Source organism: Prorops nasuta, unplaced genomic scaffold (assembly GCF_024137725.1).
Source record: "Prorops nasuta isolate Cenicafe-Biocafe unplaced genomic scaffold, Cenicafe_Pnas_1.2 PNAS00072, whole genome shotgun sequence".
NCBI classification, from domain to species: Eukaryota; Metazoa; Arthropoda; class Insecta; order Hymenoptera; family Bethylidae; genus Prorops; species Prorops nasuta.
In genome coordinates this window covers 120,382-147,586 of record NW_027116869.1, presented here as the reverse complement: position 1 = coordinate 147,586, position 27,205 = coordinate 120,382, and the positions used below count along the sequence as shown (strand labels likewise).

At 34.5% G+C, this 27,205-nt stretch overlaps 3 protein-coding genes across 11 annotated transcripts; 2 read left to right on the top strand and 1 right to left on the bottom strand.

The window, feature by feature from the left end:
- The first annotated feature begins 116 nt into the window (after positions 1-116).
- Positions 117-13,122, top strand: LOC136784793 (uncharacterized). 2 transcript variants are annotated; one of them, XM_066745686.1, is made up of 11 exons: positions 117-211; positions 285-949; positions 5,329-5,614; positions 6,796-7,003; positions 8,116-8,285; positions 9,934-10,129; positions 10,942-11,096; positions 11,220-11,403; positions 11,500-11,828; positions 12,102-12,297; positions 12,398-13,122. In XM_066745686.1, exons 3-11 carry the CDS (start codon positions 5,372-5,374, stop codon positions 12,487-12,489), a joined length of 1,773 nt encoding a protein of 590 aa, XP_066601783.1. In that variant the 5' UTR covers positions 117-211; positions 285-949; positions 5,329-5,371; the 3' UTR covers positions 12,490-13,122. The 2 variants fall into 2 exon arrangements, with proteins under 2 accessions (XP_066601783.1, XP_066601784.1); XM_066745687.1 differs by lacking the exon at positions 117-211 and having other exon boundaries at positions 305-562.
- Positions 13,123-13,671: 549 nt separating this feature from the next.
- Positions 13,672-16,403, top strand: nst (phosphoglucomutase 3-like protein nst). The gene is made up of 7 exons (XM_066745688.1): positions 13,672-14,189; positions 14,283-14,353; positions 14,440-15,017; positions 15,113-15,394; positions 15,473-15,630; positions 15,710-16,018; positions 16,129-16,403. Exons 1-7 carry the CDS (start codon positions 14,095-14,097, stop codon positions 16,265-16,267), a joined length of 1,632 nt encoding a protein of 543 aa, XP_066601785.1. The 5' UTR covers positions 13,672-14,094; the 3' UTR covers positions 16,268-16,403.
- Positions 16,404-16,478: 75 nt separating this feature from the next.
- LOC136784795 (RNA-binding protein Rsf1-like) lies at positions 16,479-26,885 on the bottom strand. 8 transcript variants are annotated; one of them, XM_066745691.1, is made up of 9 exons: positions 26,729-26,885; positions 26,198-26,221; positions 25,612-25,951; positions 24,863-25,192; positions 23,726-23,939; positions 21,024-21,158; positions 20,871-20,927; positions 17,810-19,334; positions 16,479-16,687 (listed from the first exon to the last, which is right to left on the bottom strand). In XM_066745691.1, the coding sequence occupies exons 2-8, from the start codon at positions 26,216-26,218 to the stop codon at positions 19,295-19,297; spliced, it is 1,137 nt and encodes a 378-aa protein (XP_066601788.1). In that variant the 5' UTR covers positions 26,219-26,221; positions 26,729-26,885; the 3' UTR covers positions 16,479-16,687; positions 17,810-19,294. The 8 variants fall into 8 exon arrangements, with proteins under 8 accessions (XP_066601788.1, XP_066601787.1, XP_066601789.1 ...); XM_066745690.1 differs by having other exon boundaries at positions 23,726-23,942; positions 26,729-26,884; XM_066745692.1 differs by having other exon boundaries at positions 23,726-23,942; positions 24,869-25,192; positions 26,729-26,884.
- Between the last annotated feature and the right edge of the window lie 320 nt (positions 26,886-27,205).

Sequence of the window (27,205 nt, the reverse complement as noted above, 5' to 3'; positions counted from 1 at the left end):
AAAATATATATAGCGTATTGAAAATCTAAAATCCCTATGAAAGAAGTTATCAAGGATTAAAAATGTCTCAATTCAACAAGACTTCATATTAGTATTAGCAAAAAATTATTCTACCGGAGTGTGACCAATGGAAGATCGCTGAACCATTCTACCAATAAAAGGAGTCGAAATGACAACAATCTCGAAAGGTTTACGAATTACTGGTTAAAAGGTAGATTTAAAGGTGAGGCCCATAATTTATTTTTTTTTATTAACTTATTAAGAAAATTTCGAACATTGTGCAGATAGTTCAGCCGTTATCCCGTGTACGTTTAGTAGGCGGATGATATCGGTCGTGTCTGACGGAAGCTGCATCTCCTGCACGGCTCACACGGCTGGTCACGACTCACGAGACGACACGACAAGAACGGGACGAATTCCGGTTCGGGCACTCCGTCGTCTCCGTCGGAGCAGTCGGCCTTGTCTTGTCCACTACCGCCTGCCTCTTCTGCCTCCCATGACTCCCGCGGCTCCCGTTCGCCGTTCATTCCAGTCTGAAAGTTGGCTCTGTTGGCTGTTTAAGGTACGATGCACATTTGTCGCTCTTCAGCTTACGAAGCTTGTCCTCGTGGATAAATCGGTGAACCTCGGCCGAAGGTCATCGTGAGACGATCTTTGGCAGACTACCTGTCGTTTGGGTAGCGTTTTGATACCAAGGAGAAGCAATTGCGGCTGCGCCACCGCGGCACCACTCGGCGAAAAGTCGCACGTGTGCATCCTACCTAACAGTCTCTCTCTCTCTTCTCTCGATTCAGCGTCTCCCAAAGTGCATTGCTTGACTCTCTCGATTCAGAATTTTCTTAGTCAGTGAACTACGTGCGTGAGAGAGCTGCCGTAACGCGCCACCATTCACTACTCCAAACTACTTCTTGGCTCGATTCTCTCTTCAACTTCGAGCTAGCCTTTCAAGGTATTTCAAAAATTGTGTTTATTTACACATGCACACACACATACATATATATATATATATATAACTGTAAGACGTTATTCTTGTGCTAATGTTGTCATAACAAGTTTCCTCTTTCGTTACTCTCATCAATCTTGTCGAATTCTCGTGTTACGAAGATCGTTGATTTTTTGACCGGTTCGATTATTGTAACGATAAACCAGTGTAACGAATGTGTAATGCGTTAATATTTTTATTGTATGGTAATTTATATATGTATATATGAGTTTGCACAGAGAGTCGTGGGGTTCTTGTTCAAAAGAAAGCGCCAAAAGAGAGGTAGTCTGCATGTTCAATCGATCCAACTAGTGCATCGATTACAAATTCTTAAGGGTCCTTCTTTTTTGCACACTTTAGGGCATAAAGTTGGAGTTTAAAGAGTTAATCGCGCTGAGAATCGTGCGAATCTTGTATGCTTGTGCTATAATTGAGAGAGAGAGAGAGAGAGAGAGAGAGAATAAGGAGGGCAAATGTGTGATCAAATTTTTGCAAGAAACGCGGGAAGGAAGCTCTGATTGAAAAGAATCAATAATAAGTCCAAAGTTCGATTTTCGAGACTTTCCTGCAGATAATATTGGATTGTCTTCTAAAATACAAGTTCGTTAATGAGAAAAAGTTTCTACCTTGTAATATTCAAAGTATAAAGTACAGTTGGAGTCTCCGAGTGACGTCATGCTTACATAATTTTCCGGCTACTGCAATATTTTAGCTACGTTGATCGAACGAGCCTTCTCGATCGTCTCGATAACTATATGCAGCTTTTATAAAATATTTTAATCCATCTAGAGTTACACAGTTAAATTAATTTTCCTTCTTTTTAAGTTTTAATTAAGCTAAATTATAGTTTGTATGCTTGTTATGCAAATACTCACTAAAATCTCTTTTATTTATAGTGAAAAGTTGAAATGCGCGCGACTCTCATTGACCTTATATCCGTGACCATTCCTGCTAATGATATAAACAAAATTTTTGTTTCTTATTTACTAGACGAATGTTTATTAATGCGAGAGAGATTATAATTTTATTTCTTTTCCCCCTTTATCTCTATTCTTTTTAATAGAATCATAATATCAAATATTTTCTACTTTGTTTATTTTCGTTTTTTGCTTACGTCAACAAATAATAGTCAGTATAAGTTATAACCGATAACTATATAACCACTATCGTATATATAGGTCAAGTATGTTTAAAAATTGCTTTTCTTTTCTTTCTAAATCGCCTTCTGAGTATAGTGGATGGTTAAGCAGCTTTTAAGAGTAATAACCTACACTTACGTGCTTGGTTTTATAAATTGAGTAAAACAATGAGAGATAATAAAAAATTTATGGTAAAATATGAATTTAGACATGCGAGAGGTTTAACAATTTTTCTTCCTTTTTCAAACACGTACGATGAAAGATATATAACAGCAACGTCATTTTGAAGGCATTTGTACTAAAATAAAAAATTAAACCTAGTCATACGGTTTTAAAGACTATTTGAAATAAGTTAAACAATTGTGTGTGTGTAATAAATTGTAGTTTGAGATAAATGTACGACCTATGAATAGAATACATTTCCGGAAATAAATAAACAATTAATTGTGAGATACGGTGATATCAAATTTTAATCAAACCAAATTCAAATCTGTACACATATTTATTCTACATATACAAAGATTTATTTATATTAATAACTAAAAATTGGAATAGGCGATCCTCAAGGATTTTCCTGTATTAAACTTATATCTATCATTAAAATTGCTTTGATATGCAAGAATTTTCAGATATCGCCACTGAAATGTGTGAAAAATGCTATTTAATAAAGATCTTTAATGTTTATACATATAATAGGTACACTTTGCACTATGTCGTCTTATATATATAAGAATAAAATTCGTAAAATACAACATTTATAACATATATATATATACATGTTCAGTCCATGAATGATTGAAAAAAGAATTGAAGATTTGATGTCGATTCGTGCATGAAAAAAGCTAGATGCAGCATCAACGTTTCACGAGTAAATATTATATAATTATTAAGATATGCTATATACACACATGTGAGGAAGAAATTGAAAATGTACAAAATTGCAACACAAATACGACTACATTCTTAAGACGACAGGACGCGACGCGACGCGACAGTAGTACACAGTGCATATTGTGTCCTTAGTAACTGCAGATATATACATATACATATATATATATATATATATATATATATATATATATATATGTATATGTATAAGATTGTTTCGCACTTATTAATTTCCCCCGAGTTTACAATGTTCCTATATGAAAAACGCGCTAAACGACATCTCAGCCTTCCCGGAGAGCTACGACATTAAACGTAATTGCATAGTGGAACCAAAATTAATGTTTCGTTGCAGTAAATGTTTTTCGGCTCGTTGATTAAAAATATGAATATGAATCCATAACGAAGCTTGTGACAGATGCAGTACGGCGGCCTCGAATGGCTAACTTTGATCGAATTCAATTCCCTTGTATAATAATAGAGTATCGCGAGTCAGCCATTCGAAGCTGCCATATTGGATTTGTCAAGTTTGATTATAGATTTTCATATGCAGTGACTCGAAAAAAAATGCCTAGTACTTTGATGCCAAATATGTGATAATTCACTTGTACCAATGAACAATTTTAACATGCATAAGAAACGTTGACTTTTATCGCTCTACTATATAATTATCTTTAATCTTCTTGCTAGATCTCAACTCGGAGGAAAAATCTTTTTGCGTTATTTCATAAAAATTGTATGGTGAAAGAAACATAAATATGGTTAAAAATGACTCTTATTACACTTAGATTGTAATATCTGCATGGAAATTCTTATAGGTGTGTTGTCATGCAGATAAACTTCACGATTGATTTGTGTTGAGCAGACTAAAATTCTTTGTGTGTGTGTGTGTGTGTGTGTGGACACAGTTATTCCGATCTTTGGTTGTATATAAAAATGCCATGTCTCGCTTGACCTGACCTGTGTGCTATGACGTATACATTGTAAAAGCGAGAAAGAGAGAGAAACTCGCGGCCTCCATGCACAAATCCTTACGCGTTATAAACATTACTTGCGACTTGCGAGTTGCATCTTAATAGCGTTACGTCTATAGCAACACAAGTAACAATATTTTTAAATCTATGATGAGTCGTACACACAAAGTAGAACAATACCGACTCGAACCGTTCTCACGTATAAATAGAAAAAGTGTCAAATATGATGCATGATAAATACCAATTCGATCATTTTTAATGCAATTGAAAAGCAGATAAGCAGATTTACTATCTAACGTAAATATAGTATCATTGTATATACTGTATATATGTATATGTATATGTTGACGTCTACACATACAGTGCACCAGATCCTAATCAGTCGTTCCTCCATAAGAGGAAAAATGGAAAAGAGAGTAAAGAAGCTTGGTCCAGAGCATCAACCTGTTTGTATACTTGTATATATACATCACCATGCACGTGCACTCGTAACTCTTATAAGTGTATATTTACAGAGACCCAACAGAAAACTCGAGAATTATATATTTCATTAATTTTTCGTCTGGTTAAACTGGGATACCTTCTCAAGGTACTTTGGAAAGCTTTCGAAGCAAGATAGGGGAATATGCGAAAAGGAAACTTGTACATGACACTATAGTTTAAAACTGTTTGAAGATTCTTCTAAAGTCATTCTAAGATCACCAAGTTATTATTTCTCGCGAATCCTGCTGCTCCACTTTCGAGCCTAGCTCTCCTACCTTGTTTCATTCAAGACACATTTTAGTGAATTCTTCTCATGGTATTTTGGAAAGCTCACGAAGCAAGCTAGGGGAATATGCGAAAAGGAAACTTGTACATGACACTAGTTTAAAACTGTTTGAAGATCCTTCTAAAGTCATTTCAAGATCACCAAGTTATTATTTCTCGCGAATCCTGTTACTCCACTTTCGAGCTTAGCTCTCCTATCTTGTTTCAATCAAAACATTTTTTTCATCATTTTTTAGATATTTGACTATTCGTGTGTGTGTGTATGTGTATGATGATAGAAAAGAAATTTCTCTTACAATGAATCCTTCTCAAAGTGTTTTGGAAAGCTCTCGAAGCAAGCTAAGGGAATATGCGAAAGGGAAATTTGTATAACATGACACTAGTTTAAAACTCTCTGAAGATCCTTCTAAAGTCATTTCAAGATCACCAAGTTATTATTTCTCGCGAATCCTGTTGCTCCACTCTCGAGCCAGCTCTCCTACCTTGTTTCATTCAAGACATTTTTTTCGTCATTTTTTAGATATCTGACTATTCGTGTATATGTATGTGTGTGATGATAGAAAAGAAATTTCTCCTACAGTGAATCACAGCTTGGCTGAATCGAGGGACCGTCTGAATGAAAGATGACGTCGGCTAGTCAAGCACTCAATCGCATGAGAAAATTCGACTCTTTGGCGAAAAAGGGATTGAAAGGCTTGCGTTGCAATTCCAGATGTGCATCGACAGCTTCCAAATGCAGAATAGTTGATGGTCCAAAAGGAGAAAAAATTATTTACTCACCGATTAGTGACATCTCTTACCCCTCCACGTTTCTTCAAGATTTCGTTTGGAAAAACATCAATAATTATGAAAATAAAATTGCTTTGGTATGTATGAACCAAATGAGAAAATGCACGAAAGACTAAGAAAAATCTGGTTTTTCAATATTACACTATAAGCTAGCTTTTATACTCAAAGATATATCTTCTGTACTAGTCAAACATGTTTTAGCATTGAATAACTAATGATGAAGCATAAAATAAAAGTTGAAACGTTAGGCAAAAAATACTCGGCTTCTGTACTTCTATCAGATGCGCCCCCCCCCCCCCCCCCCCAGTTAAGTAACTTATTTTTCCATGTTTCTTTTTGAACTTTTTTTTTTCTTTTTCTAGCAAGATTTTTATTTTCCATTGGATTTCTTCATTTCTTTTATATTGATTATTTAATTGTCAAAATTACTCTATATATTCACCGTTCCGATTTTGCTGTGTGATCTACAGAACAAATAAAACAATGATTCTTATCATTTAATTAAACATCTCTTTATCGTAAGGAAAGACTTTCCAAGTACGTTAACCATTAATTTAACAAGTCACGACACGGTGTGGGTTTAGAGAGTATATTTTAAAGATTAAAATAACTGTTAAACAAGTAAAATCAAAGGAAAAGCTTCTAATCGGAAAAATAAATTTCAGAGGGAAACATGAAAAATATAGGTTGTAAATAAAAAAGTGAAATATTTTCTTTTAAATTGTGTTTTACGTACACACACAACTACTATGTGACATTTCTATATTAACTATTTCACTTTTAAAGACAAGATTTTGTTTATTCAATATTTAAAACATATAGACTAATACAGTAGACTTGTTTGTTAGATAATGCTTTATCATAATTTATTTCTAAAAAGTTAACAAATTTGCTATTATACCATAATTAAATAACCTAGCTGGCAGAAAGAACTTTTTAAAACAAATTTTAGAGTTCCAATTTACAAGACTGAAAAAGAATTCTTTTTAAACTCTTTAATAATTTGTAGAAATTAAGATATTAGAAATTTTGGAAGAATCCATTTTTCATCTCACGTGATACAGCTCCAAAATTACTAGCTAGGAAAGCACAATTTAAATCAGGTATAAAATTTAATAATTTGATCCTGCAGTATTACTCTGAATAATTTATCCAAGAACTATCCTAATGTATGATTAAGATTTAACAAACTTTATTATAATTCATGAAGTTGAGTAGAAAAAAATTCTGAGATAATCTTCTTTTAATACCTATATAGGAATGCAGCGTTACCGGTAGAAAGTACACATTTGCAGAATCCAGAGACGCCTCAAATTATATTGCGAGAAGTTTAGTTAATTTAGGCTTGAAACAGGGTGACGTAGTAGCCTTGATAACTCCAAATTTACCAGAAACAGCTTTGGCCTTTCTTGGAATTTTGGAAGCTGGTCTCGTTGTCACCACGGTGAATCCATTCTACACCGTAGGTCAGTGATTATCTTTACATAATCATAAGTTTGAAGCATATAGTGTGAGAAAGGAGAGACCACCGACCTTAAATCCCTTAAATCATGATCCAAGTGCCAATATCTCTTGATACCTTAACGAATTATTCAGTTAAATTCATTTGAATCAGCATTAGTTAACAAACTGAATGGTAGATTTTGTTTATCCCATATAATTTATTATTGGCTTCCAAAGGAGTTTTTTTATGGGTTCGATCTAAATACACACGAGGGTAAAATTGTTCTATCACTTGAGAATTTTAAGACATGTGAGGGCTAAGCTTTTGGAAGAATGGTCTCTATAATTGATTTTTATCCGAAGAAAAATATTTTTTATGCAATTTTTTGGTAGCTACATTATACAGGGTGAGGCACTTAAACCGCTCCAGAAAATGGATGCAGAAGGATGCGTATCTCTTTAACTGTAAAAGATAGTCAATTTTTGCATAGGACTTTTTCGAAGCCTCTTATTATTTGGTTTTAGAAAGGTCATATGTGAAAAGTGAATATCTTTTATAATTAAAGAAATACGCGCCTTTTTGTATCAATGCTTTGGGGAGGTCTAAAGGCTCACCCTGTATAGTCCTCTTTTTCACCTTCCTATAATATATTATCAATTTCTATTATACGATTTTCTATTGCTGAGATATTTAAATTTAAATTGTTGCACGATCTTTCGTTTCTTTCGAGTGGAAGAGATCGATCCCCGTTCACAAGAGAAGCGTGATCTTGCAATTTCAAGCTTATTGATTGTATTAAAAATCAAGCTAAGATACATTTTAAAGGTGAAAAGGCGAACTGTGCAATGCAGTCACGCTAGATATTGTTAAAAATTTTCTTGCTCGGATCGAAGCTCGAAAAATCGGTTGAAAAGACCATTTTTAGACTGTTTACATTTTCATATTATAAAAATTCTGCGGTGCCAGAATGTCTAATCTTGCTACCGAGTTTGGATCGAGCATCTAAAAAATCTGTTGGAAATCTTATTTTCCATTTCTTAACACATGTGCATGGTTTATATGCATCATATCTATATATATATATTGCTCAAAAAAAGGATCATACATTTACCGATGAAATTTTCTACATTTCAGATGAAACAACGAAGCAACTTAAGCATTCCAATGCAAAAGCTGTGATATGTGCGGCTGAAATTGCATCGACAGCTCAGAGTGCCGTAAAAGTTGCGCTTCCAACGGGGACTCCATTCATTGTTATCTCCGATGGTACCAAGCAGGCACCCGAAGGCTCGATACCCTTTCTGGTAATTCAACGGCACAGACCTGATTCAATTCTTATATATATATATATATATATATATAAATAACTTTTTTTTCTTTCCTTTCCTTTTTTTTATCAAAATGATTTAACTTGTGATGTCACATCTGTATATTAGAGACTGTAATTCAAGTATATGAAATCAGTGGCAATAATGAATTTTCTATAGGTATACATATATAATATTGTAGCTTGCTTGGATGGTGAAGAAAACGTATTTTTACTCGAGAGCATTATTGATACGTTGTACTGCACTATCAAGAGAAACTCTACATATGTATAGGCATCATCTCGATGGCAATAAGTTACATGTATCGAGAGCTAAGTAGAGCAGAAGTTTGATCTCGTCCCAATGTTTAAATCGATTTTGCTCGGTGAATTATACATTGGCATGATTTTTTTGTTTTCTTTTCTTTCCTTTGAAAACCAGACCTTGAATATCATTATACGATTTATAGCTAACGACTCTTATCTTTGTCCCGTAATGTCACCGTGTGAAGTCATAGGCATTCTTGTACAAGAGTCATTTGGTACAAGTGTGTGCACTTTGCCCGTTAGAGAATTATCAGGTTTAACAGATAAAGGTTAACAAAAAAAAAATAGATGAAGGTCAGATAAGGCATTTATTAAAATACAGATTGCGAAAAGAAATTTTACTGTAAACCGTCTCATTAAAAAAATAAATAGTTTTATTTAGAAGAAGGCTGAATCTATATACATTTTACCTGTATGTTGAATTAGTGTGCGCAGTCCTATAAGGCAAGTAAGCGCACGTTGAGAAGATGAACGCATTAGCCCTAACGATTAATATCCACAAAAAATGTATTATTTATTTCAAAAAAACTCACAGATCTTCATAACAATATACTTTCCTTGGAAAAGGTCAAATAATTGTATATTTAAAGCTAGATCTACGCGCAATCACAATTAACGAATCTCCGAGATTGATTTATTAACAAATCGCATAGAATAACTCTAGTAAAACCAACAGGGAATGAAATTAAGAGATATGAACTTGTGTATGCACGCACACACTTACCCCAATATAACATATTTTACATAAATGCCCAAAACTATGCCAACAACGATTATAGCGTTAAAGCTGCTGGAAGATATTATTCTTAAATGAATTGCTGACGTGAAGATCACAAACTCGTCTTAATTTTTATTGAAGTTTAGGCGCTACGCTATTTGTCGTGGCAGAGAAATCTATTTTGGTATAATCCATTTTCGTTATTCTAATGACAAATAAATACGCCGTATAGCAGATTGTTTTTTTGTACCTAAACTAATTCTCCACCAATGTACATCTAATTTGCCTGATTGATCGCTGTCTAACAACCCCCCCCCCCCCCTATTTAAATACACAGGGGGTGCGTATACTTACCAATTGCACACAGTTACCTCAAATTATTCTTATATCCTAGCTCTCAGCTCAAGGACCAAACTATAAAGAAACTAAGAAAGGAAAAGAAAAAAAACGTCAGAAACTGCATTCGATATTTGCACATAGCCGATCATCGCGTGGTATAAACTATATATTAGAGTGTTTGAATCTCTCTTAGTGACGTCAGACAAATACGCCATGGAACGTGTAATTGAAAGTATGTTTTAAGTAGAATCTGTGTCTGCAGGATTTGGTCTCAAAGGGTAAAACGCTTCCGCAATTATCGCCCCTGCTAAGGACACCTGACGACTTGGCTGTATTACCATTCTCCAGTGGCACCACTGGCATGCCCAAGGGTGTTATGTTGTCAGATTTAAATTTGGTCTCCAACATACAGATGGTGGATAACTCTCTTGGCAAAGAAGTCTTAAGGCCTACGACAGGTAAACATATACATATAGCATACATGTGATATACTCGTACTACCCGAATAGCACACATTGCATGAGAAATGTTGGTAAAGTCTGGCAATCCATGCATATATATAACATTATACGAAAGAAATTACAAAAACTTTTTCGGTCGTAGAAATTATTAACACATTGACAGCCGGTGACCAAAGAGACATTTAAAGCCTGAGCGCTGACAGAGTATCGGCTACCCCGAACGTCGGCCTTATTCGCTTGTTTATAATCACTGAATAGCCAAAACAAATTTTAAACATTATATATTTTCGTAAAATAGTACATTTTAAAGCCCGCGTTTTCACGGGGTCGGTGCTCAAGCGGCAGACTCAACAGACTCAAAAATCTGCGTTTTCGCAGGGCCGGCTGTCAAAGTGTTAAGATGTTCAACGCGATGTGTGCTATGGGTGCGCATGGGTACGGCGGGAGACTAAAGGAAATTCGTGCCATTTTCATACTCGAAACTTTTTTCAACGCTTTTGTTATATAAAACAGCAGAAACGTGATTTAAACCAATCGAGTTGAATAAAGTTTATTGAGACGCTGTAATTTGGAAATAAATATCGAATCGCGCGCAGGCTGCAGGGATTTGAATGAAAGGATCGAATGAGAAACAGGGATTGTGTCATGAATATTCTCTGGTCTCCCTTATATATATATATATATATCTATACATATAGGTGAATCTTGTAGCACGTTATGATTATTGAAACGTCTCCCTTTCCCTTTCTTCCTATTCTCACTCCTTTCGATCCTCCCATCGTTTGACGCTTGCTCTTCTCTCTGCATAGATTCGTACCAAGAGGTTATACCAGCAGTCTTACCGTTTTTCCACATATTTGGAATGAACGTCATTATGCTGACTAGCCTGACCAAGGGATTCAAATTAGTTACTCTACCGAAATTTGTACCTGAATTGTTTATAAAGGTTTTAGAAAACTACAAGGTTAGCATGGCTCACACACATACACAACACATAAACATTGACCAAGGGGAGGGGGTAGAGGAAGAAAGGGAGGTTATATTTCTAAATAATTCCTTCGATTATGGACTCTTCTCTCGTTTGCAGGCATCGGTCTTGTACAGCGTTCCGCCAATTATATTGTTCTTAGCGGCCTCTCCGTTTGTTAAAAAGAGCCACTTGGAGAATCTACACTCTGTTTTCAGTGGCGCGGCTCCTTTATCAGCACCAGACGTTGAAAGACTGTATAAAAAGTTAGAAATTAATGAGAGTGCAGTGAAATTTTGTCAAGGTATGAGCTTTTTTATTTAATTTTCCTTTTAATTATAATCATTGTTAATTTCTTCTTTTTCCCTTATAAATCGTTAAAATTGATAAAAAAAATAAGGTTATGGTTTAACCGAGACTTCACCGGTTAGTTTTATCGAGAAAACGGGCAAAAAATTCTCCAGTATCGGGAAGCCTATTTGCAATTGCGAGGCTAGAATCGTCGATCCATTAACCAACGAGCAGATTTCGAGCCCGGGCAAAACTGGAGAGTTGTGGGTCAGAGGTCCTCACGTGATGAAAGGTTACCTCAATAACGAAGCTGCTACGAAGGAAACGATTACCGATGATGGTTGGCTAAAATCTGGAGATATTGTTTACTTTGATCAAGATGAAGATTTCTTTGTTACCGACCGGTTAAAGGAACTGATCAAAGTCAAGGGTTTTCAGGTAAAACAACATCCACAGTCACTCCATTCGCTAAGAAAAGTTCATTCTTCCATGCCTATATTAGATAACTACGGATATAAAATTATGTCTTATAGTATGTACGTATTATATCATAACCAACCATCCAATGTTCAATGTCTAATGTCATATGTCATATTTAATGATACTCGACGAATAGCGTGGGACGCCACGCAACTCTTCCTTAAAAATCATTACCGAGTTGAGCATGAAATTTTCTCAACGCTTTGCAGTAACGAAATGTTTAAACTGTAGGTAGCCCCTGCCGAGCTCGAAGCTTTGCTAAGAACTCACCCAGATGTTGAAGAAGCAGCGGTGATCGGAATTCCGGATGAAAAAAGCGGCGAAGTTCCTAAAGCTTTCATCGTACCAAAGAAAGGAAAGAAACCTGTGCAGGAAGATATTCAGAACTTTGTCAAAGGAAAAGTATCAGAGTTTAAAGAACTTCGAGGTGCGTAAACTTTATCATTCGTCGTCTAACCTCAGCTATAACCTTCATATCCTTCCTATTTATATCTACACATATACGTACAATTATAAATGCTCTACAGGTGGAGTAGCACTGATCGATGCAATTCCGAAAAATACGACAGGAAAAATATTACGATCACATTTAAAACTTCAATTTGTTAATAATAAGTAGGCATCAAATTTTCACCGCACTGTACAGGGTTCTGTGTCATTCTGTGCAATTATAATAATATCAAAGTTGAAACGTTGCTTCGTGAGAGAGTTAGAGAAGATTATTTTTTTATTATCTCAAAAGTATAAACCAGTGGATCAAACGACTTTTTAATCCTATTCAATGGAGATAAAGATGTATGACTGCGCAACTCTATATGAACGCAAATACTTTGTCGATTAGCTACGTTAATGATAATAGTTGGTCATTTCGGGACAAAAATAATTCGGAAAGGAATCATCCAGCCAGATTAAAATTTTTTACTTTTCGGACAGCCATAAGAGGGTACCGTTATTTTTAATTTTTTAAAGTCAATAAGACGATGTGCAATAACCAGATGAGCCATGTACAAATATATTGTTTTTATATGATTCAACAAATAGTCAATGTATACAAAAATTAAACTGAAAGCGAAAGATTTTGTAAATATATATATATATATATATATAACAAAATGAACAGATATCACTGTGTTCCAGATAAAGCTTATCAACATATTTATATACATATTTTTGTAGCCCGGTTGCCTATACATATTATAATGTAACTTGGAAAATATAGACAGTATGAAAAAATTGTATAAGACTATTCTTCTAAAAATTTTCCCCTTCATCTAGGATTTCCTACTTGGCAAATTTAAATCGGATACCTTATATATTTATATATACACAATGATGATCTTATGCATTAAAAGATTTAACTCCAACGTTGGTCGGCACGTACTAAACTAGCTAGTGCTTGTCGTATCCGTGGACCGCGCCACCACGCGCCACTACGCATCAGCCCGCACTGGCCCGCACCGGCCGGTATCAACACGTTTATCGGTCGTATCGGTTCGAGTCCTACGGGAAACTGTGCGTGTATAGGTGGGGTAGGCGGGCGGATGGCAGTGATAGCACTGTATAGAGACTGTGCACACCAACACAATGATAGCGACGTGTCAATGTATAACTGTATACGTATAAATAAATTACACTCAAAAACTGCGAAAATTGACCGATAGTTTGCGCTGATAGTATGCATATACACCAATATACATTCTTATCTCACTGTCATTGTGCTAGTGTGCACTGGTGTGCACGGTCTTAGACTATGTTTGTTCATACTCTACAGGGTTGCTGCCGTTTTCCGGCAAAAAGATGAGTGAAGATGATTAGAAAAGGGGGATAGGATACATACACTCTTTCTCCCTCACCATAAATACGCACACATGTACCCACATGGGAACGTTAATGCTTTTTCTATTGAGATAAAAAGGCTATAATTTGATATTACCGCGCCGAACCATACGGCAACGAACCATCGATCCAATCAAAACCCGCACAATACATATAAAAAATACATGACTGTCGAGTGTCGGCACTGTCGCGTGTAGTTGTATCCGATACTTGTTCAGTTCTTTACAGTTATTTATCTTTCCATTTCTTCGTTATCGGCGTTATCGGTCCATATGGATGTATCGTTCGTATCGCACTCGTAGTTTGACCTTCTGGCTTCACAGGTTTGACACAATTTTGACTGACAAGTGACAGCAGTTACATACAATTATTTGTTGACGAAAAAAGGATGAATCCGTCTGAAATAGAAAGTATTCAGAACAGCCAATACAAACGGTTAAATATTGATAGAATTGAATATGGAACTGCAGGATTTAGAGCAAGGTAAATAAAATTGTCTATATAAACTATCAATATTTGTAACTATGTCAAAGTTATTGTATTTTTAAATATATGGTTGTATTTATAATTTTATAGATCAGAAGTACTAGAGCATGTTTTTTATCGAATGGGGCTTTTGGCTGTTCTAAGATCAAAACTTAAAAATGGTAAAGATTATACATATTTGTTGTAATGTAATTCATGTTGTATTTGTTAATTGAATAATATATACTCTGGCATTTAAATGTTTTAGCTAACATTGGATTGATGATAACTGCCAGTCATAATCCTGAATCTGATAATGGTATTAAGTTAGTTGATCCTCATGGAGAAATGTTAGAAATTTCTTGGGAAGGAATTGCCACTGATCTGGCAAATATAAATGATGAGGGACTTATTTCTCTCCTTTGGCAAATTATAAATGATAACGGTATTGAAATGAGTATGCCTGTGACAATAATTATTGGTAGGGATACTAGGAAATCAAGTCCATTATTATTAAATGCAGCTATAAGTGGCATCAAAGCTTTGAGTGGAAATGTTAAAGATTTTGGAATTATTACCACTCCTCAGTTGCATTATCTTGTTGCAACGACAAATACAAATGCTGATAAATCTTTTTCAAGCCTAGAAAGTTATTATAAGAAATTAGGAAATGGTTTTAAACGGATAAGAGGAGAAACACAATATTCTAACAAATACAAAGCTAATTTATATGTTGATGCAGCAAATGGTGTTGGTGCAAATGCATTGAAAGATATACAAAAATATATTGATAGTGTCCTTACAATAAATGTTTTTAACGATGGTAATGGAGAATTAAATTATAACGTATGTGTAGTTATTTAATTTTTCTGTTATTAAGTGAAATTTCAAAAACGGAGAAATAGTTACTTTTACACTTTATTTAAAATAACTATTTTCAGTGTGGAGCAGATTTTGTAAAAACAAGAAGCAAGCTACCACTTAACAGCTCAAACAAACCATATGTTAGACTTGCTAGTATAGATGGAGATGCAGACAGATTGGTTTATTTTTATGTAGATGATCAAAATAAATTTCATTTAATGGATGGTGACAGAATAGCTACATTGGCTGCTGTATATCTTAAAGAACTACTTGAAGAAAGTAACTTATCGCTTAAACTTGGTATTGTACAAACTGCTTATGCTAATGGGGCATCGACGAATTACATTTTAAATGTTTTGGTAAAATTTGTTTCATGTAAAAAAAGGAAAAAAAAACATTTTCCATAAAATTTTATTTCTAATGCATTATGCTTATAGAAAATACCAGTAGCGTGTGTGCCAACTGGAGTTAAACATTTGCATGCCAAAGCAACTGAATATGATATTGGAATTTATTTTGAAGCAAATGGACATGGAACTGTTTTGTTCAAAGATACAGCAATAAAACTGATTCAAGAGAGTTTAACAAATACACAGTATGTTTTTCTCTCATTCTGAATTAAAAAAATGATTGTTCAAACTATTCTAGTAGGTATCTTCGCAATAATGTTTTAGACTTTCTACGAGTGAAAAGACAGCTATATCAAAAATAATGGATTTGGTAGATATGATCAATCAAACAGTTGGTGATGCTATAAGTGATATTTTATTAGTAGAAACTATCTTGCGTACTAAAGATTGGAGTATTGTCGAGTGGGAGCAAAGCTATACCGATTTACCAAATAAATTATTAAAGGTGAATGTAAAGGATAGAAACGTAGTCACTGTAACCGACGCAAATCGACGATGTGTTACACCAAAAGGATTACAAGAAAAAATTAATGAAACCATTGCACGATATGAAAAAGGTCGGGCGTTTGTTAGGTGCGTAAAGATAACAAATTAACTAATTATATCAAATGACAAAAATTTATTTGATTTAAATATTATTACTAATCTCTCTTTTAAGATTAAATCTTATGCAATGGTTTTAGATCATCAGGAACTGAAGATGTAATTAGAGTATACGTGGAATGCGAAAGTCCATCGGATGTTGATAAATTTGCATTGGAAGTTGCTAATCTTGTATACAATTTTGCTAATGGGATAGGGCCTAGACCAGAGTCGTTATAATTGTTTTCTCTTCTAAAAAAGTATTTTTGCTATTATTATATTATAGTATTCAAGAATATATTGAGAAAAATGGTGGTAGATAAGAAAATTTGTAATTTTTATATAATTTTATACTGCGAATAAAATATATTTTATAATCAATTTAAAACAGTTGTTGTTTTTTATATTATATTGTCTATTTGGTTGATTTGGTAAAATAAAGAAACATTAATTAATAGCGGTGATAATTACTTTATTTCCTTTCTGCCTTACAAACCTTGCAGACAATCATTCATTCGCTTTTCCCCGTAGTCTAGATGCTTTAGGAATGAGAACTCCATTTTCCTTTGATAGAACTTATGTTTCCCTTTAATTACGTGTCAAAGATCCAAGTTGAGTTCATCTCAACGTCCGGCAGTATGTCCTCACCTCATTCGATATCTATTAAAAGAACGATATTATTTCCTTTCATACAAGAATATAAATATATATTACATTAACTCAGACATTATATTAAGATTGTCCTAAATTATCAAAAGCTTGTTTCTTTCTTAATGGATGGGCAAGCAGCTAGCCACAAAGACAATTGTAAACTTTAAGATTTTATATAAAGCATATACCAATTCTGAATATGCATGAAAATAATTGTTTGTAAACAATTGAGAAATGAGAAAAGCGAATTTAGCACAATCATGACGGTATAAAAATCAGGCATTCTCGTCTAATCTCGGTTTCACATATCGCATTTATTTTTCTATTTATCGTCGATTCTAATTCCATTTCATCAAGTGCTAATGAATAAAGTAATTTCTATAACCTGTGCTTGACTGTTAATTTGATTCGATTACTTCCTAAATTTCTTTGTCACAGAGTATAATTAACAGAGAAAATAAACATTTATAATATTAACCTTAGCAGCTTCTACATTATATGCCATAGCTTGTTTTGAATGTTTAAATTACGTAAGGCAATTGAAAGAAGTACTTTTCTTGAAACACTAAACTTTTTAATTAAATTTAAGTTATCACATTCCATTAAACTTGCTAAAATATTGCAAACAACTCCAATATTATAATTTAGGCATAAATGTAAGATATCAAGTACTAAAGCGAGTATCGTAATAATAAAACTTTGTAATAAGCGATAAACTTTGTTGTGTAAAGAGAACGGTGAGCGAAAAATATCGTTTGAAACGGAATTAGAACACTATAGTTACTTTTTTCTCATCGCAACGTGTAGGTCGGCGTTTTGCTAGACGCACAATATATTCAAGCTATTGAGAAGGAAAGGAAAAAATCGACTATGATTTTTATTGTCTGCTTCGCAAGTAGTCTAGCGAATATAACATTGAGAATAAGGTAGGTAGATCCGTGACTGTATTTATAAGCTTTTCTTCGAATGTAAACGAACACATACGTTTATATATACATATATATATATATACACATATATACACACATATATATATAAATCCTTACGAAGTCGCAATCTTAGATAGTAAGTTGCCCAAAGGCGCATTATAGCAGGTATATATAGAATAAAGGACGCACGCGTTGAACATACCTTCTGTATAAATTCAAAGTACGGCAGGTTTGAGCGCAAACGCAATTTGTAGCACATTAGCCGCTTATCGCAGGTTGGACTATTCACCTCTGTCGCATCTTTACGGGCCACGCAAACAGTAATCATCGTAATGTTCTTCAATAATCGGAAGATGATTCGCCACCAGGTAGTGTTTGGGTTTATTCTTGTGTAACGCATTCGACGATTCTGATCGGCGAAAAATTCGCTGTCCGAGTGAATGCAACCTCGAGCGAGCATCAGTTTTATTCACACTGAAGACTGTAGATAACACGTGCATTGCCTATTCGAACTTTTTTTCAGTCATCGTTTTCTACTCAAATTGAAAATTAAATATTCAGGAGGGGAATTCTTAAAATTAGCAATTACATTTCTTTCTTCTTCAGATCTCATATCGTGTATCTTTTGAATGGATATAATGTTGGAACAATTTTGTGTGTAATTGAATTTATTGATAACATTTCTTCTGGGCAGATTATCTTTTAAAAAGAATGGTCCATACACATACACACACCACGTTATTATACTTGCACTGCTTAAAAATGATCTTTTTCGCTGAAACATTCTGGTCTTGTTATTTGACATAATGAAGCTTAAAAGTTTATAGGTACAAAGGATATTTTTATTAGAAAGGAAAGTATAATTATGGAAAAAGAGAGACGAGTATTTGAAGCACGTACGCAGCTTTAAAACGCCTGTAAACTCTTGATTCCTTTCGAAATTTGATTAAATTCATATAGGATATATATATATATATATATATATATGTATATATATATATATTGACAACTTCTGCAAAGACATTTCTTGACTTTATTAATGAACATTTAAAATATTATTGAAGTTCTTAAATGTAAAAAAAGAGATTATACAACAATGGTTTTATAGTCTAAATCATCTCAAGTAGAGCTAATGCTATAAATTATAATGAAATTTACCTTACAATTGATACATAATATATAATGCTGAGAAATTAAACAATATGTTGCGAATCCACACCATTTAGTAGTTCAATGTTGGACCATATTGTCAAAAGCAAAAAAGGAAAAACTATCAACAAAATTGCATGAATAAAGCCAGCGTATCTGTTCGTAGCAAAAGAGCAGTATGGAACGCTATTTTCTCATTGACAGACTATAATAATATTGAATGGTAATTAATAATTATCATGATGTTCGCTTTTTCTGCTCTTTGAAGACCCTTGATTCATCTCACATGATGTATCTCACAAGTTTCTACTATAATTAATGTCTTCTTGAAAGTTGTTTTCCTTAATATAGCTTAAGTTACATTAAAGATTAAGTCTAGCATAAATTAGATATATTTTCATAGTATCGTATGGACTCGGTCGGACGCAGAGCAGATTTCCTAGATATATTCGAGTCCGTGCGAATGTGATCGCCAGGTTAAGGCAGGTTTTAAGTGCCCACCTCTCGCATGCGCTAGTATAAGTTTTAGTACACGCTATTAGTACCTTGGTGGCATCGCGTCTGCCGGACCTGGGAAGCTAAAAGGTCAAAAAATGAAAAATCGCACAATTAATTACGTGATGGCCTTACACCGCCTTTTTCTCTTTCTTTTTTTATCTTTTCTTTTTTCTTTCTATTTTTATCTTTAAAGTATAAGATGTAACACTGGCATGCGCGAATAACCAAAATTGTTTGATTGCGACCTAGCAAAACGCGTAAGAACATTATTTACTGTTCGCGCACTTCAGTATGATTTTCTCTTTTGGAAAGAAAATTGAGCTTGAGCATCGCGTTCACAAGAGCGTTTGCGCACATTTGACGAGCAAACTTTGCACTTCTTCTCGTTCTTGACCTACGGAATCATTCTCCATGCAACAACATTGGATGAAATTAGATGAAAAGTGGTCATCTAGGAGTCTTCTATAAAAGTTGGTTTTTGCTTTCTTTCTTCAGGATGGCAGTTTCATCGAACTGACAGTGCAGCGTTATACGAGAACAAGAGAGGCTTCAGAGTTATTATTTGATTTGTTTTTTACCCCACACAAAAGATTCTAATTTTCAGCATTGAGAGCGCTTTAAAGCGGCTGTACGAATGGAGAAACGTGTGACAAAGGCACGCTCTTTTCTTACAAAGGACGAAGAAACAAGAAATTGAAGATGTGTATGCGTGTGTGTGTTCGTGTGCGTGCGTGTGTGATGTACCTCTTGCTGGAAAAATACTTTTGCGAGCTCATATACGCAAATTTTCCCGGCGCCATTATTCCTTCATATTTTTGACAAATTCGAGCCTAGGCCAGGCCAGAGAAGACTTTCTTTACGCAACGCTGCTGAACATGGGAAAAGTGAAGCGAGTGTCGCTCCGAGGAACGCCACACCAGTCCCATTTAACAAACGTATGCTCGTGTCTAGAATGACGCACTTCTTAAACGCATTTCGACGTTGAATTACGGTAATTCGTTAGTTTTCCTAGCACGAGTGTCTTTGTACAGTATAGTATCTTTCTCGACTGACCTCGCAGAGTACTGAAAAGAAGAGAGGCAGTTTAACCAATTTAAACATAAAGAATATTATTACATTTTTTACTCTCCTTCATTGAGCAAACGTGAAATCTTTCAAAGCTGAGAATCACTCTGAGAACTCGTTTTTATCTACCAATCCTATTACACTGAATAATCGATGTTTCTTTATAGGCTACAAAAGTTTAATCATAATTACCTCTGTTCTCTTTTACACTCAGGCATTTTTGACTCTCGCATTCAATGTTCTTATTACAAATCGGTGAGCGATAACGAAAATCGACTGTTGGTTCGGAGTTAAGGACCAAGTGTCACATCTTATGCTTTTACACAAGTACTGAGCCTACATTATTATTCGCATGAAATTATTGAGTAGAAAGTAAATCAGAGCAAGTACAATTTGAATAGCGCAAGTAGCAATGTCGCCAAATTAACACTCGCATATTTTTCTTATCACGCAGTCACGTGATCTTCTCTTTTTTAAATGTATAAACGCAGTTTAAGAGAGAACTGATTAATAAGAAAATATCGAGAGAAATAAAAAGGGGAACAACTTACCGGCCGCCACCACGAGGAGGTCCATATGCATCTGGTCTATCATATCCCTCTGTGTAACTGCAAGAAAATATATTGCTTTTTACTCCATTCTCTTGATTAAATATAAAATATTGTTATTAAAATTGAATTGAACAAATAATAAAAAATACTCACCCTCCGCCTACCGGAGGATAACCACCACTGGGAACTGTGCTACCTGGTCTTCTACTGAACATGTCTTGTTGTGGTCCAGGGCCAGTACTGTAGCTAGGTGCACCAGTGCTGTAGCTGGGTCCGGTACTCATTGGCCTGTTAAATCGAAGCATATCATTAATATTGGAGTAAAATTAATCTTGTCGTATATATGTTACACAAGTTTCTTTACTTCTTGCCCCCCCCCCCCCCCCCTCTCTCTCAGATTCGCTTACACAAGACCCGTTTATACAGGATCCAAGATTAATCGCGTAGCCAGAAAGAAAATTTTTAAAAGAGCTGTTGGGAGATTCATCGATATATATATATATATATATCGATAAATTTTTTATTCGACTGAGTTTATATTTAAAAGCAATCATTTTTAACCGTTGGATAGCAGCTGTAGTGTTAGAAAAAAAAGGTGCTTGTATATAACTTATCAGTTTACCCTTATATTCATAGAGTATTCAAGAATAATGATCTTTTCGTTCGAAACTTTCTTATAGTTGACAAATTGTTACAGATACCTGTCTGCCTCACTAAACAGGCTTACCGGATAATTTGGCCGATTGAAAGCTTCAAAAAAAATTTGAATCAAGGGCTAGACATAAAAGCTTAATATACTTTTTTTCTTGTAAAAACTTTGTTTTTCCCGTCAAAATTTCTCCTAACTCATCTAGACCGAAAATGTAGTTTACGATGTAAAAGTGAGACAGGGAGTATCTCGACACAGCCAGTGCATACAAATATTTTAAAATTCTGTACAGACCTAAACTCTTATATAACAAAGACATTATTGGATATTAAGAAATGCAAATGAACTGGCAAAAAACAAAAGACAAAATAATACTTATTATCCGAGAATGTAAAATTTCTTGATTCAATGAATCCATGACTTTTACGACTCTATCTAATCGCGAATTCGAGTACCTGGACTAGTGTGCACTGAGAATATCTCTATCCTCTGCTTTCATATTAATAGGTCTATTCTTTTTCGCTATTTGCTGCACTAGTGCAATAAGTTAGAGTGGAGAAAATATGTTTGTCTTATTTCAACTAATTGCATTAGTTCGATAGTGCAGCGAAAAGGAACAAACGGAATAATAAAAAGATAGAGATACACTCAGTACGTACCAATGCAGGTCTCTGAATTCACGATAAGAGTTTGCTGGTCCGGTGAAACCAGACACGTATCAAACAGTTTTATATCCGACACAATTGCAATAGTGCCACTCCTCCCGTTTAATACCGTATTCAGTACGTGCTAAATTTCACTAGACTGACAAAACTGAGGAATGTCACATAAGCAAAATTCATTTGTAAATATAAAGTTTCTTGCTAGAGAAACTGAGAAAAACATTTACATATTTTCAATGAAAATAATACAATTAAACCATACTTGTTAAAGTACAACATTTTTATTACTATCCTAACCAACATTGTGATATTTCGCATGTTAGCTACGGAATTACATAAATTCTCCACGATTTGAAGGTACAAATGTTCATCCAATAGATACAAATTTGAAACAAGGCTTTAGAATTTGTCATCAGCTGAATTTTAAAATAAATAAATGAGTTTCTCATGTATGAAATAAAGCTGTAGTAAAGTAAAAGATAAAACAAAGAAAAAAATTAATTCACGTGGGATGAAGACTATGTAAGCGATATGCACTCTCAGGGCTTCGTATATACTACATAGTTATCGAATAAGGACTTTGACACACAATACTTGATGTCGTACCCTGACTCTCATCGATTTTACTGTCCTAAGATTAAAAACAGAGAGATCCTATTAACTAAGAAAGTTCGATCCTTAGGCTTTTAAGAACAGAATCGATGAAAGTCGAAGGTTTACCTCATGAAATTAATTATAACGACCACAAACAACAGTCAACTTTTTGAATGCTTTGTTCACGATTGTGTAATTTTTTAAGTATGTACATTATCCACGTAAGGAGTTATGGTAATTTTGGTAAAAACAATGTTATTTGACCTAGGTTGCCCAAATTGTCCTAAAGAGCCTTTAGACCGAGTTCTCTCCCAAGGCGAACTAAACTAAATCAGATTGAAGTAGTATAATTTTCGTTACATAAACTATATAAATTTAACTCGTGATCAGTTAAAATAATATCCAGTTAATACAACAAGAGATTTGCTATTTTATTTCGACTTGGAAGAATGGCCAGTGTGCACGTTGCTCCAATCAGAATAGTGCATGAATCAATTTCCCAGAGAACACTAGACTTCGTGTTTTTTTTAGTGAGTATTCCATTTAATGTTTCTAACGCTTCCAATTATATATATAAATTGTATGACACATCTTATACAATTGGAAACGACGAAAACATCAAGTGGAAAAAACATTTGGTTGATTGCTGTAGTCTTTCGTCTACGCGAATCTAACAAGAAACCAAGCTTCGTATGTCATCGTGGATTCATAATTTGATATATGGAACTTTTTACATTAATATTTCATCAGAATCCAAATCTGGACAGTCAACCTTCTCTACAATTTTTTATTAGTTTATCGTAAGTTAATATTATAATTCTTAAATGTGCTACAAATGATAATAATAATTTTAAAGCATATCATTGTTATTTGACAATGAATACTAATAATGCGCTGTAATTTTAAAAGCGTTGATAAAGAATAATGTAAGAGAAAGAGGGTTACTCTACCAGTGGCTTTCATCGTATCCAACATCAGTATACCCGGTGCCGTAAGTGGTAGCAACAGCACCACCACCGTTTCTCATTGGTCCGGCCGCACTTCGGTCGTAGTCATTCCTTGCCGTATAGTCAACTGTTCGACCGGCACCGAAATTATCTGTTCTACCATAATCAACAGGGCCAGGCGCACCGCGATTAAAATCACCACCCATTCCTCCTCCAACTACTGAAACAAAACCAAATACCCTTATAACGTAACTAAAAATTTAAATAAAATACACTCCATTTTTTTCTAATTTTATCTGATAGACGTACAAGGCATCTTAGTACACAAATCAATTAGTATTCATTGAACAAATTCAAATTTCTTAACAAATATCTCAATTAATGCTTGATTTAACCACATAGCTCTACCATGAATAGATCAAAAACTTAATTTTAAATGCTAATAGCTGATTACTAAAAACTCATTAAATTTAGTGTCATTAGACTTGTTGATTTTAATCATATTTTTTTTAGTCTCCACTTTATCCGAAATGGCAACCTTTACGGTTTTCATCCATAGAATGGAGACCAATATATCGATAGTGCAGAAGGTATTGTTGACACCTACACTGCTTTGGTTTAACGGTTCACAGTCCTTAATAAGATCCTTGGTACAGATATTACATAGCAAAATCCGTAAAACGTGTAACAACTATACGATGTTATTGACGTCCAATATTTCAAACTCATTCAACCATTTGAGTAATGCCACGAGCTGCTTTTTCTAGTAAAAAAAATCACTTTTGAACGAAAAAAAACGAACAAAATTTTATTATATTATAAAAAGCAATAATTAAAAACGTTCACTCCACTTTTTAAAAATCTAACCATCTTTCTGTTGAAAGTAGTTCGCAACAATCATTAAAGTGGTAAAATGAGTTTGCAACCTGTCGTCAATTGATGCCGTATCATTAACACACGTGTTTTCAGATTTCTCTCTCTCTCTCTCTAATGGATAGAAACCTAAGCATTTGCCATTACGATAAATTATGGATAATTTTTTATATCTGATGTTTCTAAATCATAGTGAAATTTGGACAAAAACGAAAAATAATTAGATGCCTTGTAGTCAATGGGCCCTACTAAGATATCAGTATTCACCACCACGGTTTCCATAATCTGTTCGTGCTCCAAAATCAGCAGCTCGGCTGTAGTCGGTTGTTCGGCCGTAGTCAGCAGTGCCAGTTGGTCCATATCCACCGACAGCTCCGGCAGCAGGTCCATATCCACCGCCCATTCCTTGCGCCGTTGAAGTGTAACCCATTGCAGCACCTCCTACGTTTTGCCCGTATCCACCGCGCTCGGTGTAGCCGGTCCCGAAGTCTTGTCCACGTCCACTAAAGTCTCCTGCGCCACGATTGTAATCGGTGTAACCAGCGGCGACGCCACCTGCAGCAGATCCATCGTAACCAACGAGTTGGATCGGAAGAACTGCAAAGCACGCCGAGATTTACAATCAATTTTTAAGCTAACTTTTTTAATCTATTAGACTAAGTCCGACGTACTATTTTCTCATCATGATTGTAACTCTTTCCTTGAATCTCTTCCCCACAGCAATTGCGTGTCAATTTTTCAAAATATTAAAATTGCATAGCACTGCATAAAAAAAAAGCTTGCAGGTAAGAATTCTCAAGGTGTACGTGTTTCTTCTTCTTCGTTAAATGCTCTGCGTGCTTTGGTTTTACAAGCATTAAGGATTTAAGACCTTACAAACGACAGTGATAGGAAAGAGGAGTGTTTTAAGAGGTGATATGTGTAATGTAGTAGAATGATTGATTGGTGCTTAATGAGAAAATAGTTTTGCCAGATTTCTGAGCGATGAAAGAAAGGATAGGGTAAATATAAAATACCTCTTCTATCATTGTATGGTCCAGGACGAGCGTCTCTACCACCGTCTCGTCCCCCCCTACCACCTCTCATTGGTCCACCTCTGCGATCGTCCCTGCGTCCTCCACCTCCACCACGTGATTTTCCAGTTGACTGCTCCACGTTGATTGTTGCACCTTTGAAATTGGAGTTGTGCAGAGCTTTAATCGCGGCTGCTGCATCTTCCTCTCGTGCCATGTGTACGAATCCATATCGGTTCATAACATCACACTCGGTTACTTCACCAAAACGCAAGAATAATTGTCGCAGCTCATCATTCCGACAATTTTCAGGCAGTCGGCCGACAAAAATCTTTGTTTTCCTCTGGAATACATATTACGCAGAATATACCTATTTGAAATAAACTGAAAAAAAGCATATTTGTAAAAATAAAATGTTGTTTCTCAGAAATCGACCATGCCTGCATTCTAGCAGGTATGGTGTCTGTTCGAGATTTTTTCTTGCTCTCACTAATATCTAGAAATTCCAGAAATGCCATCAATAGATAAAGCTAGAATAGTCGGAGCTTGTTCCTTAAACGTGGGAGTAATGAAACGTAGTTGATCTTACCGGCTGATTTGAAGAAACCATTTTCTGAAAATAAGAGATGTATTTTCCATTATTATACTTTTATTTGACAAAAGATTATAATTATTAAATAATGGTGTATTACATAATCATGTTTATTTTATTTATAAGACTATATACATTTTTTCATAGCCCTTCTGTAACAATAGTGTATATATTGAGCAAAATGAAATTTTTGAAATATGAAATAAATATTGCAGATATTTTTAAGACGCTACTAAAATAATTTTTCAAGGCCACGAGTAATTTTATCATTCCGATTAAGATATTACTTTACCCGATGGTTCTTAATGATAAGTTTTCTTCTTTCCAGCAAGTTAATCTAAATCCAGAGCTCTTATAGAATAAATTTTAAGTAAAATGAAGGGAAAGGAAATATACAGAGTTAAAAGCTAAAGCGTGCAAGAAAATTCTATGATTGTTCTCGTATTCCAGCGCATGTTTCTTGACGGAGTTTTCTCAAATAATACGTATTAAATAGCTCGAATTCAGAAAAAAATTCAAAATACTTACGTGTGGTTGCGCCGTTTTGGCGAAATAAAACTAAAAGAAAAAGGATGAAAGATTTATAACGCTAAAAAGCGAAATGATATCTGAAATGGCGTACAAGCGTCACTTCAGCAGATTTCAGCAAAGACTTCAATTCACTTTAATGGACTTTGGAGAAGAGGAACAGCGGAATATGGAAATGGAATATGGAATCAACCCCACTACACTAGTGATGCTGATATGATCCAATTGTATCGATATTTTGTATCGATATGTATTTTTAGGTACAATTTTGATACAGGTAATATATCGAACTAAAAGTATCGATACTTCTATATATCGATACAGTAACATATATAGTTTGAATATCGCCCATTATGTATGTAGTATGTACGTACAATATTTATTGTAATGAAGTCTATACATTTTAATTGATTGTAAGTAAACTGTAAATAATGAATTTATAAGTGACAAGCAATTTAATAAAGGAAAATTTGTATA